This window comes from Motacilla alba, chromosome 2 (assembly GCF_015832195.1).
Source record: "Motacilla alba alba isolate MOTALB_02 chromosome 2, Motacilla_alba_V1.0_pri, whole genome shotgun sequence".
Classification (NCBI taxonomy): domain Eukaryota; kingdom Metazoa; phylum Chordata; class Aves; order Passeriformes; family Motacillidae; genus Motacilla; species Motacilla alba.
In genome coordinates this window covers 128,322,849-128,336,016 of record NC_052017.1, presented here as the reverse complement: position 1 = coordinate 128,336,016, position 13,168 = coordinate 128,322,849, and the positions used below count along the sequence as shown (strand labels likewise).

Sequence of the window (13,168 nt, the reverse complement as noted above, 5' to 3'; positions counted from 1 at the left end):
AACTGTTTTGACACTGAGTTAGGCAGCAGTAGTACTCAGAGATAATTACAACTAGTCTCAGTTCTGCCTTGGTCCCTTGAATTTCATAGCATTTTAAACATTACTTTTATCTAAAATAAATGAGTGGCTGTTTGTTGTGAAATGTATAACTTCTTGCAGGGATTGGGAGTAAAGATTTGTAAAGCTTTCACCTGAGTTCTTAAGTTTGGCATGGTTTCATTGCTGTACACAAATTTCAAGTAGCCTCATGAAAGAGTAAGTCCACAAAGTACTTTCTAAAGGAAGAAAAACCCAGCCAGTTATTCAGTCTATTACCTCCATGCTCTTTTACAAGATTGTGCTTGCCTTGTCTGCAAGAAATACTTAGCCAAGCACCTACAATCCAGTGTACTGTATACTGAAATCTGTATCTGGAATTGACTGTGCAGTAGGAAGTTATCTCCCCTGACAGCTGGGAACAGCTGTGTACATTCCTCATTTACCTGTAATTTGTTGTTTGATCAAAAGTAACCCATCAAAACAAAAGCTGTTGAAGAATTTAGTAACTTCAATGACTGTAGATTAACACCCAACTTTCTCCTAGCTATTTCATACAGTAAAAGTTTCCTCCTACTGATCAGAACCAGGCTACACACATATAAATGGAGATGTAAGTACATGAAGGGCTGTGCCCAAAAATCCTTCTATTCATGCTTCTACCAGTCTGTAAATGCCAGTCTCAAATATCTAGTCAGTACCTTAGCTCCATACTTAAACCTTCCATCCTCACCAAATGCTAATCTATTTGGCACACTATAGTTCCTGTGGCAGAAATCATGGAAGATTCATAGACTCTCTTTAGCTATGAGGCCAAGAAGTTGCACTTTCTACAAGAATTAAAAAGCTTGATCAGATTCTATGTGCTAATCCGCAGCTTCATTTTGACCTACTGTATTTATTTCTGATTTGGTTTTTTGTCCACACCGCAGCACATCCATACATGAAGGAAGAAGAACTAAACAACTCTGCACACAATTTATGGAACTAGTCTTTAGACCCCACACCTGCTTAAACAATCTTTTTATCCTAAACATCACATACATGTCCAGGCCTACAAGGGCAATTAACCTATGCAGCTTCTGACACCGAGGAGATTAGGTTGATACATTTCAGCAAGGTGAGGAGAAAGAAAATTATCATATTTATCAAAAAAGAAGAACAAAACTTGTTTTACTATTTTTGGTCTCTACATCTTCTGGTCCCACAATAATAGGGGAGAGACAATTGATTTTAGCCATGTTGCATAAACATAGCAAGTTTACAAATAAGAGCCTCAGCAGTTACAAAACAAAATAAGCCACAAAAATAAATGCAAGACCAGAATGAAGTTATGCTTTTTAAGGTATATAAACCTATCTTATCCAGAACTTGGACTCAAGCTGAGTGCATTTGAATAGACTAAGCTTCTAGGAACTTGGAGAAAATATTACTGGCAATTGCCAAAACTACTCTCAGGCAGCACTAACTCTAATTCCTGACAGTTACCTGACTGTCAAGAGACTTCCTGACAGTCAGGTAACACAGGGTGGTCTGCCCCCCTCTCCCAGCAGGCAGGGAATACACAGTCCATCACCATGCCCTAGCTGACCAGTGACACTCCAGGCAGCTACAGTCATACAACTCCTTCCACAGTGGAAAGGCATACCCCAGACATTCACATAAGGAGAAAACAAGGGCAACTCTCTGAAACAGCTGAAGTAGCTCATTGTCTTTTCTTTCTCCAGATCATGTGAAAGCATTCCCTAAAAAATGTATTAAGTTTTTGACCATAACTTCAAGAAGGTTCCATCATCCAGTTTCAATGCACCACAGCATTTATTTCACTTTTCTACATAAAGATTCAAAATCCTATTCTAAGTGTACTGCTTTCCTTCAGAATATGGGGGAAAATAATTTTTGCCCCTTCATTAGCTAAGAGTAATCTTAATTTGCAGATAACAAAGCAGAGCAGAATGGTTAAACACAAAAATCCACCCCATATGAGTATTTCATGCCCCCAACAGGTACAAAGCCCAGGCAAGACTAGTTCTGCAGAGAAAGCCTAAAAATTTCCTGAAGCCACAGACATCACCTCTTAATGGCAACCACTCCATGGACACAATAAGCAAGTCAGAAGACAAGTTATTAAAAACAATAGCAGCAACATCAACCACCAATACCAAAGATGAACATCTCAAATTCCTTTATTCCTCCTTGATACCTGACTTTTGTGACCACTACTTCAATAGCTCAGTAGCTCTGTGTCCAGCAATATTTTTGGGATAAGGACTGAAACTTGCAGTAAGAGGGGAGACTGCCAGGGAAAAAGGCATGGCCAGATCACAGCTTCAGCTCTCAAGTTCAGACTAGGAAAGAGCCAGACAGGATGGGGTTACAGACCCCTTCAGACTATTCAGAACTCAATTCTAGACATCTCTATCACTGAAAATGGAAACATACTACTGACTGCATCTTGGTGCCAGCCAAACCTCATCCTGTGAGGTGTAGCATGTGCACCTTCTATGAGACTGAATACCACATGTTGCAACAGCATCCCTGTGTTAGAGATTCACTATTCAGTCACACCAAGAATAACCATCTCCTCTCCTGAAAATTAAGGTGGTCTCCTAACATTTGCTCTTGCCTAATATAAAATAAAAATCTAACTGATGCTATAAAACTCAACCCCCAGACTTCAATATTACAATTCACAACAGCAATTAAAAAAAAAAAAAAAGTGCTGCTTACACTAAACTGTGAAGTTTAAAGACAGACAAATATAAAGATGGTAAAGAAAACATACAGAAGTCAAGAAGAAATACAGGATTTTCTCCAGGGAAGCATTCACCCTCATATGCTTTTATCTTTATCTTTGTGAGAAAACTAAGTACAGCTCCGAGTCACTCATTAAAATTATACCACCCCTAAACATGTGTTGCAAGCATTACTCATACACCTCTGTCCTAAAATTCAGCCAAGACTGTAACAGCAGCAGACACCATCACTTTAAAAGGATACATTCTGTCATGGCTGCAACATCGAGTTTGCTAACTTCAGGTGAGCCTGGGCAACACTTCTTGAACTCTTTCCGCAAGTCAAAAAAGGAGTAGAAGCATTCAGGCAGTAAAATATTCTGTAAAAGGAACAAAGTAACCACTGTCAATTAGGGTGAGTTTAACCTATGTTGTGTATAGGTACAAAACTTTCTAACAATATCTTTATAATAGATAGGAAACACAAACAATCTTTGCTACAGATTGCTCTTCATAGCCAGGTAAGTATGGTCATAGCTGTTTAAGAAAAAAAAGTTTCTCTTTATATTGTTTAATAAGAGAAATGTGCTTTTGCACTGCCAGAGAAACATTTGCCATTATTACTAGAGCTTCAAATCCAATATATATGTAGTAGAGCAAATGCCTCTTATTGCAACATTTATCATCAATTCTTGATTGCAATTTTAACTGTATAAAGCCAGAGAGTAGTCAGTTCAGTTTGTAGAATTACGCAAATTTCACAAGACTAGCAGATATTTTAGTTTATAGAAAAGGCTGTTTTCAGAGAATAGTCACATTTCAAATATTTATTTCCAACAAATAAAAAATATGACTGTGCAGAAGAGGGTTTGACATGGTGCAGAGGTTGTCAGCCTATGCATGGTAACTGCTTTAACTGCAGCGTACAAAGCCAGAAGCAAGTTAGGCAGCCCACTAGAAGTCAATGAAACCCCTCTTGCTCCACCACTACATCTACCACATGCTTCTAATTTTTTTGGGAGCGGAAAGGAGAAGACATGGAGAAGTCTTGGGGGCAGCTGTTAAAACCAATGCAAACCCTTACTCCTTCAGCTAGCTCTTCACCCCAGACAGAATACTACATATTCCTTTTGGCTGTTTGTTGCCTGCAAGGCTTTTCTAGACTGCAGATAAAGGCTTTCTGGGATTTAACAACTAGTTACCATGTTGGCATTATAACAGATGGCAGCCTATGTGAAAGCACATTTTGGGAGCCCAAAGAACACAGTTTAGGCTCTAAAACAAATTCTACTATGAGAACATTAGAGCTTATCTTAGCATATGGACAGGTGTATTAGGCAAATGATACTCTTTAAAGACTTATGAAAATGTAGATGGGCTTGCCAACATTTCCTGCTCTGGTTTTAGCATGATTTTTTTCCTTGATGTGAAATGAAGTTCTGTACTTCGTATATGTTCTTTTGGAATGTCTGATGCCAATACATTCTCTGAATACAAGGAGTTGCTAGATAGCTTCAGAATGGATATCTTAGAAATAAACATCTTCTCAAGAGCCTAGAGATTTCTCCCTATCCAGATCTTAGTGAGCCCACACTCCAATCCCTGCATTAGGATATTCATCAAAAAACTATTACAAGGCTCAACCATCTGGTTTACTTAATCTACAGGCACACAAAGCAAATTTCAAATGAGCCATTCTTAACAAAACAGCAACAGAAGATTTTTGATAAAGATTTGATGCCTGTCTGTGACCCTGTTATGATACAGAAAAAGGATCCCTGACACGGAACCAACTAAAATAATTGTAGGATGTGTCCCTTCTTTTATTCACATAATTTAAATGGATAACAAGTTTTAATTTATTAGCCAAGAAGAAAGTATTTTAAAAATCCGTTTCCACATTTTCTCATGTTTTATGTCATAGAAGGTAAATTACATATATAAGAACTGTCCCTTCACTGTGAATAATGCTCACTGTTCCTCTTCTAAGCTTTCAAAACTATCAATACTTAAAGCACAAACAAGTACTACAACCAAGCTCATTCAGTGTCACTTCTGTAAGAGCACAGACCTGCAGCAGTGTCCCTTCAAAGACGGGGCAGCAAATTGATGGGCACAGAAGTCAGGTACAATGAGAGGAGCAGAACAGCTCAGTTACAGAGCAAAGCATGTTCATACCAAACCACAAAATGAGGTGTTATTAATATCGAGGCAGTTATTTCAGAACCAGAGAGACTCACATATTGCTGCAACCCTATCACTAACAAAAAGCAGGCAGGACTTCACAACACTATTAGTGATTTGGCAACTCTGAAGTTATGGAAAACTCCAGACTACGGGACTAATCATCACTCACAACCTGCCTCACACTACTGTTCAGCTCCTTACAAATATGAACACCGCCCTTGGAGTGTCAACTCAATACCCAGAGATTGAAAGTTGCTATAACTAGGCATGAATGTAAAACTTCAAAAAACAGTTTATGGTTAAAATGCTTAATTATTTAGCAGCAATCCCACATCCCACCTGTTAACCCTGTAGAAGCTACAAGTACTGTCAATACATTGCTCCTTTCCAACCATTTATGAGCCTCTTCCTTCTGATTTAACTTAAAGAGGCATCTCAAGACCACATAAGGACAGGGCACTGTATATGCCTTCCACACAGACAGGCTCTTTAGCCTGTAAGCACATTACATATGAGCAATGTTTGTGCTATGGTTGTGTGGAGGTACCCTCCCTCATACTAGAGAGAAGTTGATTTGTTTAGCAAGAAATCATAAAAAGCACATTAAGAGTAAGACTCAAGCTACAACTACATACCTTTTTGGAAGCTTCAGGGTGTAGAACCTGCCTAATGTGCAACTGTCCATCAGTACAGAAACAGAAAGAAGTACCTACACCAATGTTCAATTCATTGCTCACGGACTGATTAAACTGTTGGCAGGAACAAGAAAATACATACATGTTAGAGAGATCAGAGTGGCACCCCTAGGCAGTGTCATCAGTTGGTAACATTTATTCCTGGGCAGCAGGAACACAGAGCTGGAATTCTTCTTCATATTAGCCTACTCCTTCACTTCTATAGATTTGTTTCTTACTAGCTAAGCACATGCTAACTTCCACGATAAATCTCTTCACAAGAAAACCACCCCTTTCCCCCCTTCTAATGAGATATGGCTGCACAGACAGCCCACACCACAGAAGAAAATCCTTTTCAAGATTTGCAGGAGCACTGCAATGAGACAAAGCTGATTGCAAAGACTCGGGGCAGTATTGGGGCAGAAGAGCTTTTTTGACACTCAAACATGTCTGAAAGAAGACAGGCTTTCAGCCCTATCCTCAGTGGGAATCACATACACTTCCTTGTTTATCTAGAGGCTTCAGTACCATCATCTTCCCAGGACTGATGAGCACAAGCCTTAACAGGGGGCACCTAAAGCTGGCTTCTTCCTACACTGATTAGGGCTCACCCTCAGCTGAAACTCAGGGTCCAGCATGGCAGGAGAGTGGGGTAGGGAAATAGCCAACCTTAACCTTCCTCTCTTGGGGTTCAGGTCTTCCCGAGGCAAATAAAGAAAAGGCAAGGGAGAAAGGCCCACAAAGCCCTACACTTAGAGGCTTCCTGGCCCACAACTGTTTGTGTTACTCCCGTACCAGGCTCCACTGCTCTGATGGTGGGGATAAGCCGATGACGATACCACCTCTACCCCACGGGGGAGCTCTCAAAGGAGACCGGCACTTCGCGGCCAGTTATGGGGTGTCACCTGTCTCAATGCCTGCTCCAGCGGTGGAGCCAGTGCCAGGCTCTCCACATCCACTTGGGTGATCTCCTGGCACTCAGCCGTCAGTTCTGTGTGGTCAGGCCGGACCAGCACGTCATGCAGGTGCCCCAGCTCCAGAGAAAGCAGAGGAGGGGGTGAGTCAGCTCTCCGGGCTGAAAGTCCCCACCTGCAGCACCAGCCCCGACCCTCCACCAGAGCTTGCTCCAGCCTGGGACACCCACTACCAGCCCAGCGCCGAGACCGTCCTGCCCGCATCCAGCATGGCAGGCGCCAAGGGGAGCAGCAGGTCGGGGGGCTCCCCTGTCGGGTGAAAATACCTCCTTACTCCTCAGGTCGACCACTTTCCACAGGAGCTGGAGCAGCTCTCGCTCGTCTGAGCCCAACCTTGCCCCGTTGGTGCCCGCCGTGGTCACGAAGAGAATCACCAGGTAGTCGGGAGACGCCGTCATCGTGCCACCGGGCCAGCAGAGAGGATAAAAAGAAGGAAAGGGAGAAGCGGGGAAAGAGAAGAAGCCGGAAACTTTCCTTGCCCCAGGCGCTTCCAAGCGAGACCCAAGCGGTAGAACCCCTAGCTGCAGCCTCACTCCCCAAGGACCTGGCGTGGGGGAGGCGCACGGCTCCCCCTCTTTCCCACCCCCTTTTCCCCGAGGTGGGTGGCAGCCGCTCCCACACTAACTGCACTCCTGGGAAAGGCGCAATGGCTGCGAGCTTTTCTGCGCGGGGCCGCGGCAGCACCTGCCCACCCCGGCCCACGTGGTGCAGGTAACACACACCTGGCGCCGCCGCCCATTGGCCCCGCCGGGCGGGGACGTGGCAGCGCGGCGGGGGCGGCAGCCGGAGTGCGGGGCCGGGATTGCGGGCGGGACGCCCAGCGCGGACCGGGATTGCGGAGATGTTGCAGGGGCGCGACTGTGGAGGAGCAGCCCCGGGCCCCTGAGGAGCCTCAGCGTGCCCCGACGGCGGCCCGGACCCTGCCGAGCCGCGCCTTCCGCCGGCGAGCTGCGCCGCCCCGGGATGGTGCAACTCCTCAGCGACGGGGCGGGATCGCCCGGTCCTGCCGGGACATGTCGCAGAGGGCAGTTCTTCTGCTCCTGCCCTGCTCCAGCAGCCCCATCCTCCGCACAGAAGGGCAGGGGAGATGCCACGCCGCTCGTAACAGCCCCGGCGGGTCCCCCGCTTTGGTCGGGGGCCGGAGGGGCCAGTGTGGTGCCAGGGAGCGCTGTGTCGGCGTGCGGGCCGGCTGCCCCCGGGAGCAGCTCCGAGGGAGACCAGGGGCTCAGGGCGGTAAAGCCTTTTCCTCTGTCGTCCTTACGGCAGAGGCATCGCAGCTTCTCCACGGTTCTGGCACGGTGGATCAAGGCGTGCGTTAACAGCTGGCTGATTTGGCTGTCACAACCTTCCCTCGATGAGCTGGTGATCTTGGCCCTTTGGAAAATCTCTCTTGTTTTATGGTGAAATCTCTATTTTAAAATCTCTTTTTTAAATGCATACTTCTCCAACACAATTTTTTTTTTTTTCATGACAAATCACAGAGTAAACAACACTAACTTTCTGCTGGGAAATCCTGTAATATACTTAATTCTTTAGGACCTCAGTTGCTCATTTCCAACTTCATTGAGATGCTGCTTCCTGAAATTTTTGCTGAGATCACAGACTCATGGAATATACTGAGTTAGAGGGGGATGCTGTTTGGGTTTTGCCTTTTTTTCTTTTACATATTCTCTGTGTTCTTCACACATACATTTGTAACTCTGTCACCTATTGAATTAGTAGCTAGTTTTCCCAGTACTTTTCCATGGCCTTTCCCTAAGCAGAAAGACAAAACAAATTCCAGGGCTCTAAGCCCCAGGGGGTACAAGGCCCCAGCGGTTCTGGTTCTTGGTTCTTCCTGGGAACCAAGGCTGAGAATGACTCTTCGAGATACATTCTCATGGACATAGTACAACTAGTGCTGAAAGGGGCGCTCCAGAGAAGGGGCTTGACCTGAGGGGGAATTGCATCACCACTTGTCCTTCTAATTAGTGCTTTTTATAAATTTTGCTAATTTCCTTAAACCTATAGAAATGTGCTCACCCCTGGAGGGGATGGTTTTTTGTGGACATTTTCCATAACTGCCCCTGAAGGCCTTCATTAAAGATCCTCTTTTATATTACCTCCTTACTAAAATTATCTTGAGTTGCATTTTCACGTTGGGAAATAGGCAACAAGGGGACCCATCAGGATCATTGAGTACAACTATTGTCCCTGTGCAGGACACCCAAGAATCACACCATGTGCCTGAGAGCATTGTCCAAATGCTTCTTGAGCTAATGAAGGCTTGGTACTGTGACCACTTCCCTGGGGATCCTATTCCAGTGCCCAGCAACCCTCTGGGTGAAAAACCTTTTCTTGATATCTAACACAGACCTCTCCTGACTCAGCTTCATGCTGTTTCCTCAAGTTCTTCATGCTGTTTCCACAAGTTCTTGTCACTGGTCACAAGAATGAGGAGAGATGTACTTGCTCCTTGTGAGGATGTTGATTACAGTCATGAGGTCTTGCCTCAGGCCCCTCCTTTCTTCTCAGCTGCTCCTAATAAAGTTTCCCTCAAGGCCTTTCACTATTCTGATGGCCCTCCTTTGGACACTCTCTAAGAGGTTTATATCTTTGTTATATTGTGGTGATCAAAATGTCACACGACACTCGAGGTGAGACTGCCCCAGTGCAGAGCAGAGCGGGACAATCCCCTCCCTTGCCCTGCTGGAGATGCTGTGCCTGATGCCCCCCAGGACAGGGTTGGCCCTCCTGGCTGCCAGGGCACCGCTGACTCACATTCAACTTGCCACGGATCAGGACCCCCTGGTCCCTTTCTATGGCACTGCTCTCCAGCCTCTCGTTCCCCAGGCTGTTTGTACATCCAGGTGCAGAATCTGGCACTAACCTTTGTTAAACTTCGTACAGTTGGTGATTGCCCATCTCTCCTTATTTGTCAACATCCCTCTGCAGGGCCTCTTTGCCCTCAAAGGAGTTGACAGCTCCTCCCAATTTGCTGTTGTCGGCAAATTTACTTAGTATGTCTTTGAGTCCCACGTCCAAGTCTTTAATGAAGCCATTGAAAATAATGGCTCCAAGGATGGAGCCTTGTGGAACCCCACTAGTGACAGGTTGGCAGCCTGATGTCACCCCATTCACTATAACTCTTTGCGCCTGACTTGTGAGCCAGCTGCTCACCCATCGTGTCAGCTGGTTGTTCAGCTGTGCACTGGACACTTCAATGAAGGTGTGCCTTGTGTGTTTCTTCATCACTATTCCTTATACTGCTGCAGGTTCACAGCTTGCACCACCTTTTATTAGCACAGACACATTTGTTTGTCAGGAAGGGAGCAGATGTGATCCACCACTGCTGGAGATCCTGTCAGCCACTGACTTGTCCCCATAGTGCCTGGCGTCCTCTTCCTGCCCTGCTGTGGTTTGGTGCAGCCTGGCTGTCCTTGTGGGGGCTGCTACCAAATTCCAACATGACACATGATGGCTGGAGTAATTTTCACTCTCTCTGGTCCAATATTTCAAAATTGACATTCACTGGTAGCAGAGACTGCAATTTAAGGGCTTAAAATGTCAAATTAATCTCTCCAGTTTTTAAAAGCAGGAGCTGAAATCTTCTATGTGAATCGGTATCAGAAAACAACTAAGATAATTGTACCCTATTTGTCCGAGGTTTAGAGCACCTGGTTTTCTTTGTGCATTTGTCTTCAGACTTTTGATGCACTCAGTAAAACATTTGTGAAGTGAAGGTCTGGAGTGTTTGTCCTCAGTAGTGGCTGCAGGTGATCTGTACTCAGCATCTGAGGAGTGACGTTGGTCCTCACACAGGGAGTTTGCTTTGTGATTAGCTCTGCTTAGCCAGGAGCAGAAGGGTTCAACGGCAGAGGATTTCTTTGTGCAGTTTCCCTTTCAGGTCTTAGTTTACTGCAACTTCTTAGAAAAACATTTATACTTTAGTACAAAAATCCCGAACATTTCTGAAATTACTTCACAATGGAGCATGCCAGACAGAGAGTTCTGGCTTGGCTGGCTGCTCGTCTTTCAGTGAAACTTAATCATCTTTCCTAGGCAGTTTCTTTCTCAGTGCCAGCTTGGCTTTTGAGATGCAGCCCTTGTCTTTGTGAGAATGATTTTTGGATGGGCACCTGTTCCTTTACTAGTGATTGGGTGTTTCTGGCTTACTCACTTTTTTTTCTTCTCTCTTCTGCCTTATTGTTTCATCCTATGTCTCTCTCCATCTAGGAGCATGAGAGTCCCCAAATTATTGCTACAGCAGGCTGCATTATGTACAGTAACCCCTTTCAAAAGTGAAACTGTACCCTGAAAGTAGTTTTAATTCCTATTATGTATTTTGGGTTACTTGCTAATCCTTGTTTTATTTATTTATTCATTTGTTTATGAAGCTGCTTGTCACAAATTGCCACTGTAGAGCCATTACCTTTTATTTTTCTCTTTCTTGGCCAATACGTTCCCTAAAATACCTGTTTTCCAGTCACAGTTCCCATTCCACCCTCTTTCTTGTATGCTTGCAGCATCTGGTCTAACAACATGCACCAGTTGGTCAGGTTCCTGTGTTGTGTTGCCCAGGCTCTTGGCATTTGTGTACTCCCATTCCAGTTGCTTGTCCCAGGCCATTCCGTTGTCCTGGGACTGGTTAAGCATAGTCTTTGCATGAAGTGTCACCTTCCAGATGACACGGGCGTTGTTATCTACAGGAAGGTACTGGGGTGCTTTGAAGCAAGGCGATCTCTCAGGGCTCCTCCCAGGACACTGTTGCTGTACTCATGTCCTCTTTGGCAATCCTTTTGTTTCCTGCCTGCTGTCTGTCTGCCCAGCCCTTTTGCCAATCTCAATGTAACGTTTTTCTGTCATTTTTGTATTAGTTCCAGTGATTTCCCACCACGTGTCCTTCTGTTCCACTTACTGTAACAGGACAGTTCTGAAATAACTCACACCCTTCTTCCTGCCAAGGAGCTCACACCCTCGCCCCCAACACTGCAAGAGACTCATGTGTACTTTTATTTGTTTCCTCCATTTTTCTGAAGCTTCCTTCTTTCACCCATTGATCCCCTTCCTAGCAAACAAACAACCTGTGACTTTGCACTTCTCAATAAGTCCAGATTTTTCTGCCAGTTCTGCATCTCCTGCCCTGCTCTGTTCCTCTACAGGAGGGTCTTCACCCCAGTACCACCTGCAACTGTTATCCTTTCCTGCACAGACCTTTGGCCTCTGACAAGTATCCCACCTGTATCACTTTTCCCCAGTTTCCTTCCAGAATATCAACTTCTCACAACTGAAATTGGAGAATCAGCTCTATAATTCTTTTTTGAATGTGTTAATGTTTACCACAGGTTTTTTTTTTTATGTCTCCAAGATAACTGCTGTTCCAAATTCTAGCCAAATTCTGTTGTCTCCACTTTCATCTGTGGAGAAAATTCCCCCCCCCCCCCCCCCCCCAAATACCCAAATTGCTTTTTGATATTGTGCAATTGTGCGCGACATTCAAGCACTGCTGTTCGTGCAGCAAGGAAATGCCTGACCTGTAAGCCCAGCCATGTGCTGAAGGCAATGACACTGCATTCAGAGCCATCTAAATGGAATCCTGCAAAGCTGATTCTGTTCACATCCAGAGCTGCAGCTGTTCCCAGCAGCGAGGGAGTCACTGAGGATAAAAACACAGGGCTGGAATTCCCCTGCCAGTTATCAAAGACTCTCACTGGCTGACCTGGTTGCAGTACTGTTGCAGGCTACCCCAGCAGAGAAGTCATCCAACAGGGACTGCGCTCCTCTGGCACAATGGCACACACGGTGATGTCCATGTTTGGAGTAGTTGCAAAGCTACTGCCCAATAGAAATCTCCAAAGAGCCCCTAAACGTGATCAAAACAAGCTATGCCAAGTGTCAAAAGGCATTGTGCTACTTTAGTAAAATACATACAAAGGGGTTTTTCTTCTTTTTTTGCATAAAGATATTGTATTTTACTTCAGGAGTTTAGATCTGGTAATTGATCAGGATGAGACAGGGATCCATGCTGGGGCAAGAATGACAGCAGGCAAATCTGCCAGCATGGTGAAGGATGCCCCTTGGCTTTCAAATTGCGAAATATTTCTTTAAAGGGATTTGCACTTTTACTGCATCTGTTCGAATAGCATGAGGCAGAACCATGTTTTCAGTGAACTGAGAAGAAATTCTAGCTGATGAGTATCCCTGCACAGCCACAAAACACCTCTTCAGGTGTGCCAGTAGAACTCATTGGGGAATTGCATGCTGTGGCTGGCTCCCAACACGTGCTGTGGGGACGGGAACTTCCTGAACTAGTTTCACCACCACAAATGGATATATTGAACCACAGCCTTGTTTAAAGTCATGCAACATTTTCATGTGGAATACAACCTGGAGGACTGCTGCTCCTGGTGTAAGTGAAAGTTTGGAGTGCTGAGACAGCAGCAAGCTCAGCTACTGGAACAAAAAAGCGGCTTGTGAAGTCCTGATAGACACATAAACCAGGGTATTTCATAAGCAGCTGTTTCAGACACAAGAGGCAGATAGCAAGGGATAATTATCACCGTTAAGAAAAGTGCAGGTATTT

General features: G+C 44.9%; 1 protein-coding gene across 5 annotated transcripts in view; it reads right to left on the bottom strand.

Moving 5' to 3' along the window:
• Window positions 1-7,552, bottom strand: part of ESRP1 (epithelial splicing regulatory protein 1) — a 33,957-nt gene extending 26,405 nt beyond the window's left edge. For all 5 annotated transcript variants that reach the window (XM_038129387.1, XM_038129390.1, XM_038129389.1 and 2 more), the window contains exons 1-4: window positions 6,873-7,552; window positions 6,538-6,666; window positions 5,594-5,707; window positions 3,037-3,151 (exon numbers count right to left, since the gene is read on the bottom strand). In XM_038129387.1, the coding sequence (XP_037985315.1) occupies window positions 3,037-3,151; window positions 5,594-5,707; window positions 6,538-6,666; window positions 6,873-7,004 (490 nt within the window). In that variant the 5' untranslated portion in view covers window positions 7,005-7,552. The remainder of the gene's footprint in view (window positions 1-3,036; window positions 3,152-5,593; window positions 5,708-6,537; window positions 6,667-6,872) is intronic.
• Between the last annotated feature and the right edge of the window lie 5,616 nt (window positions 7,553-13,168).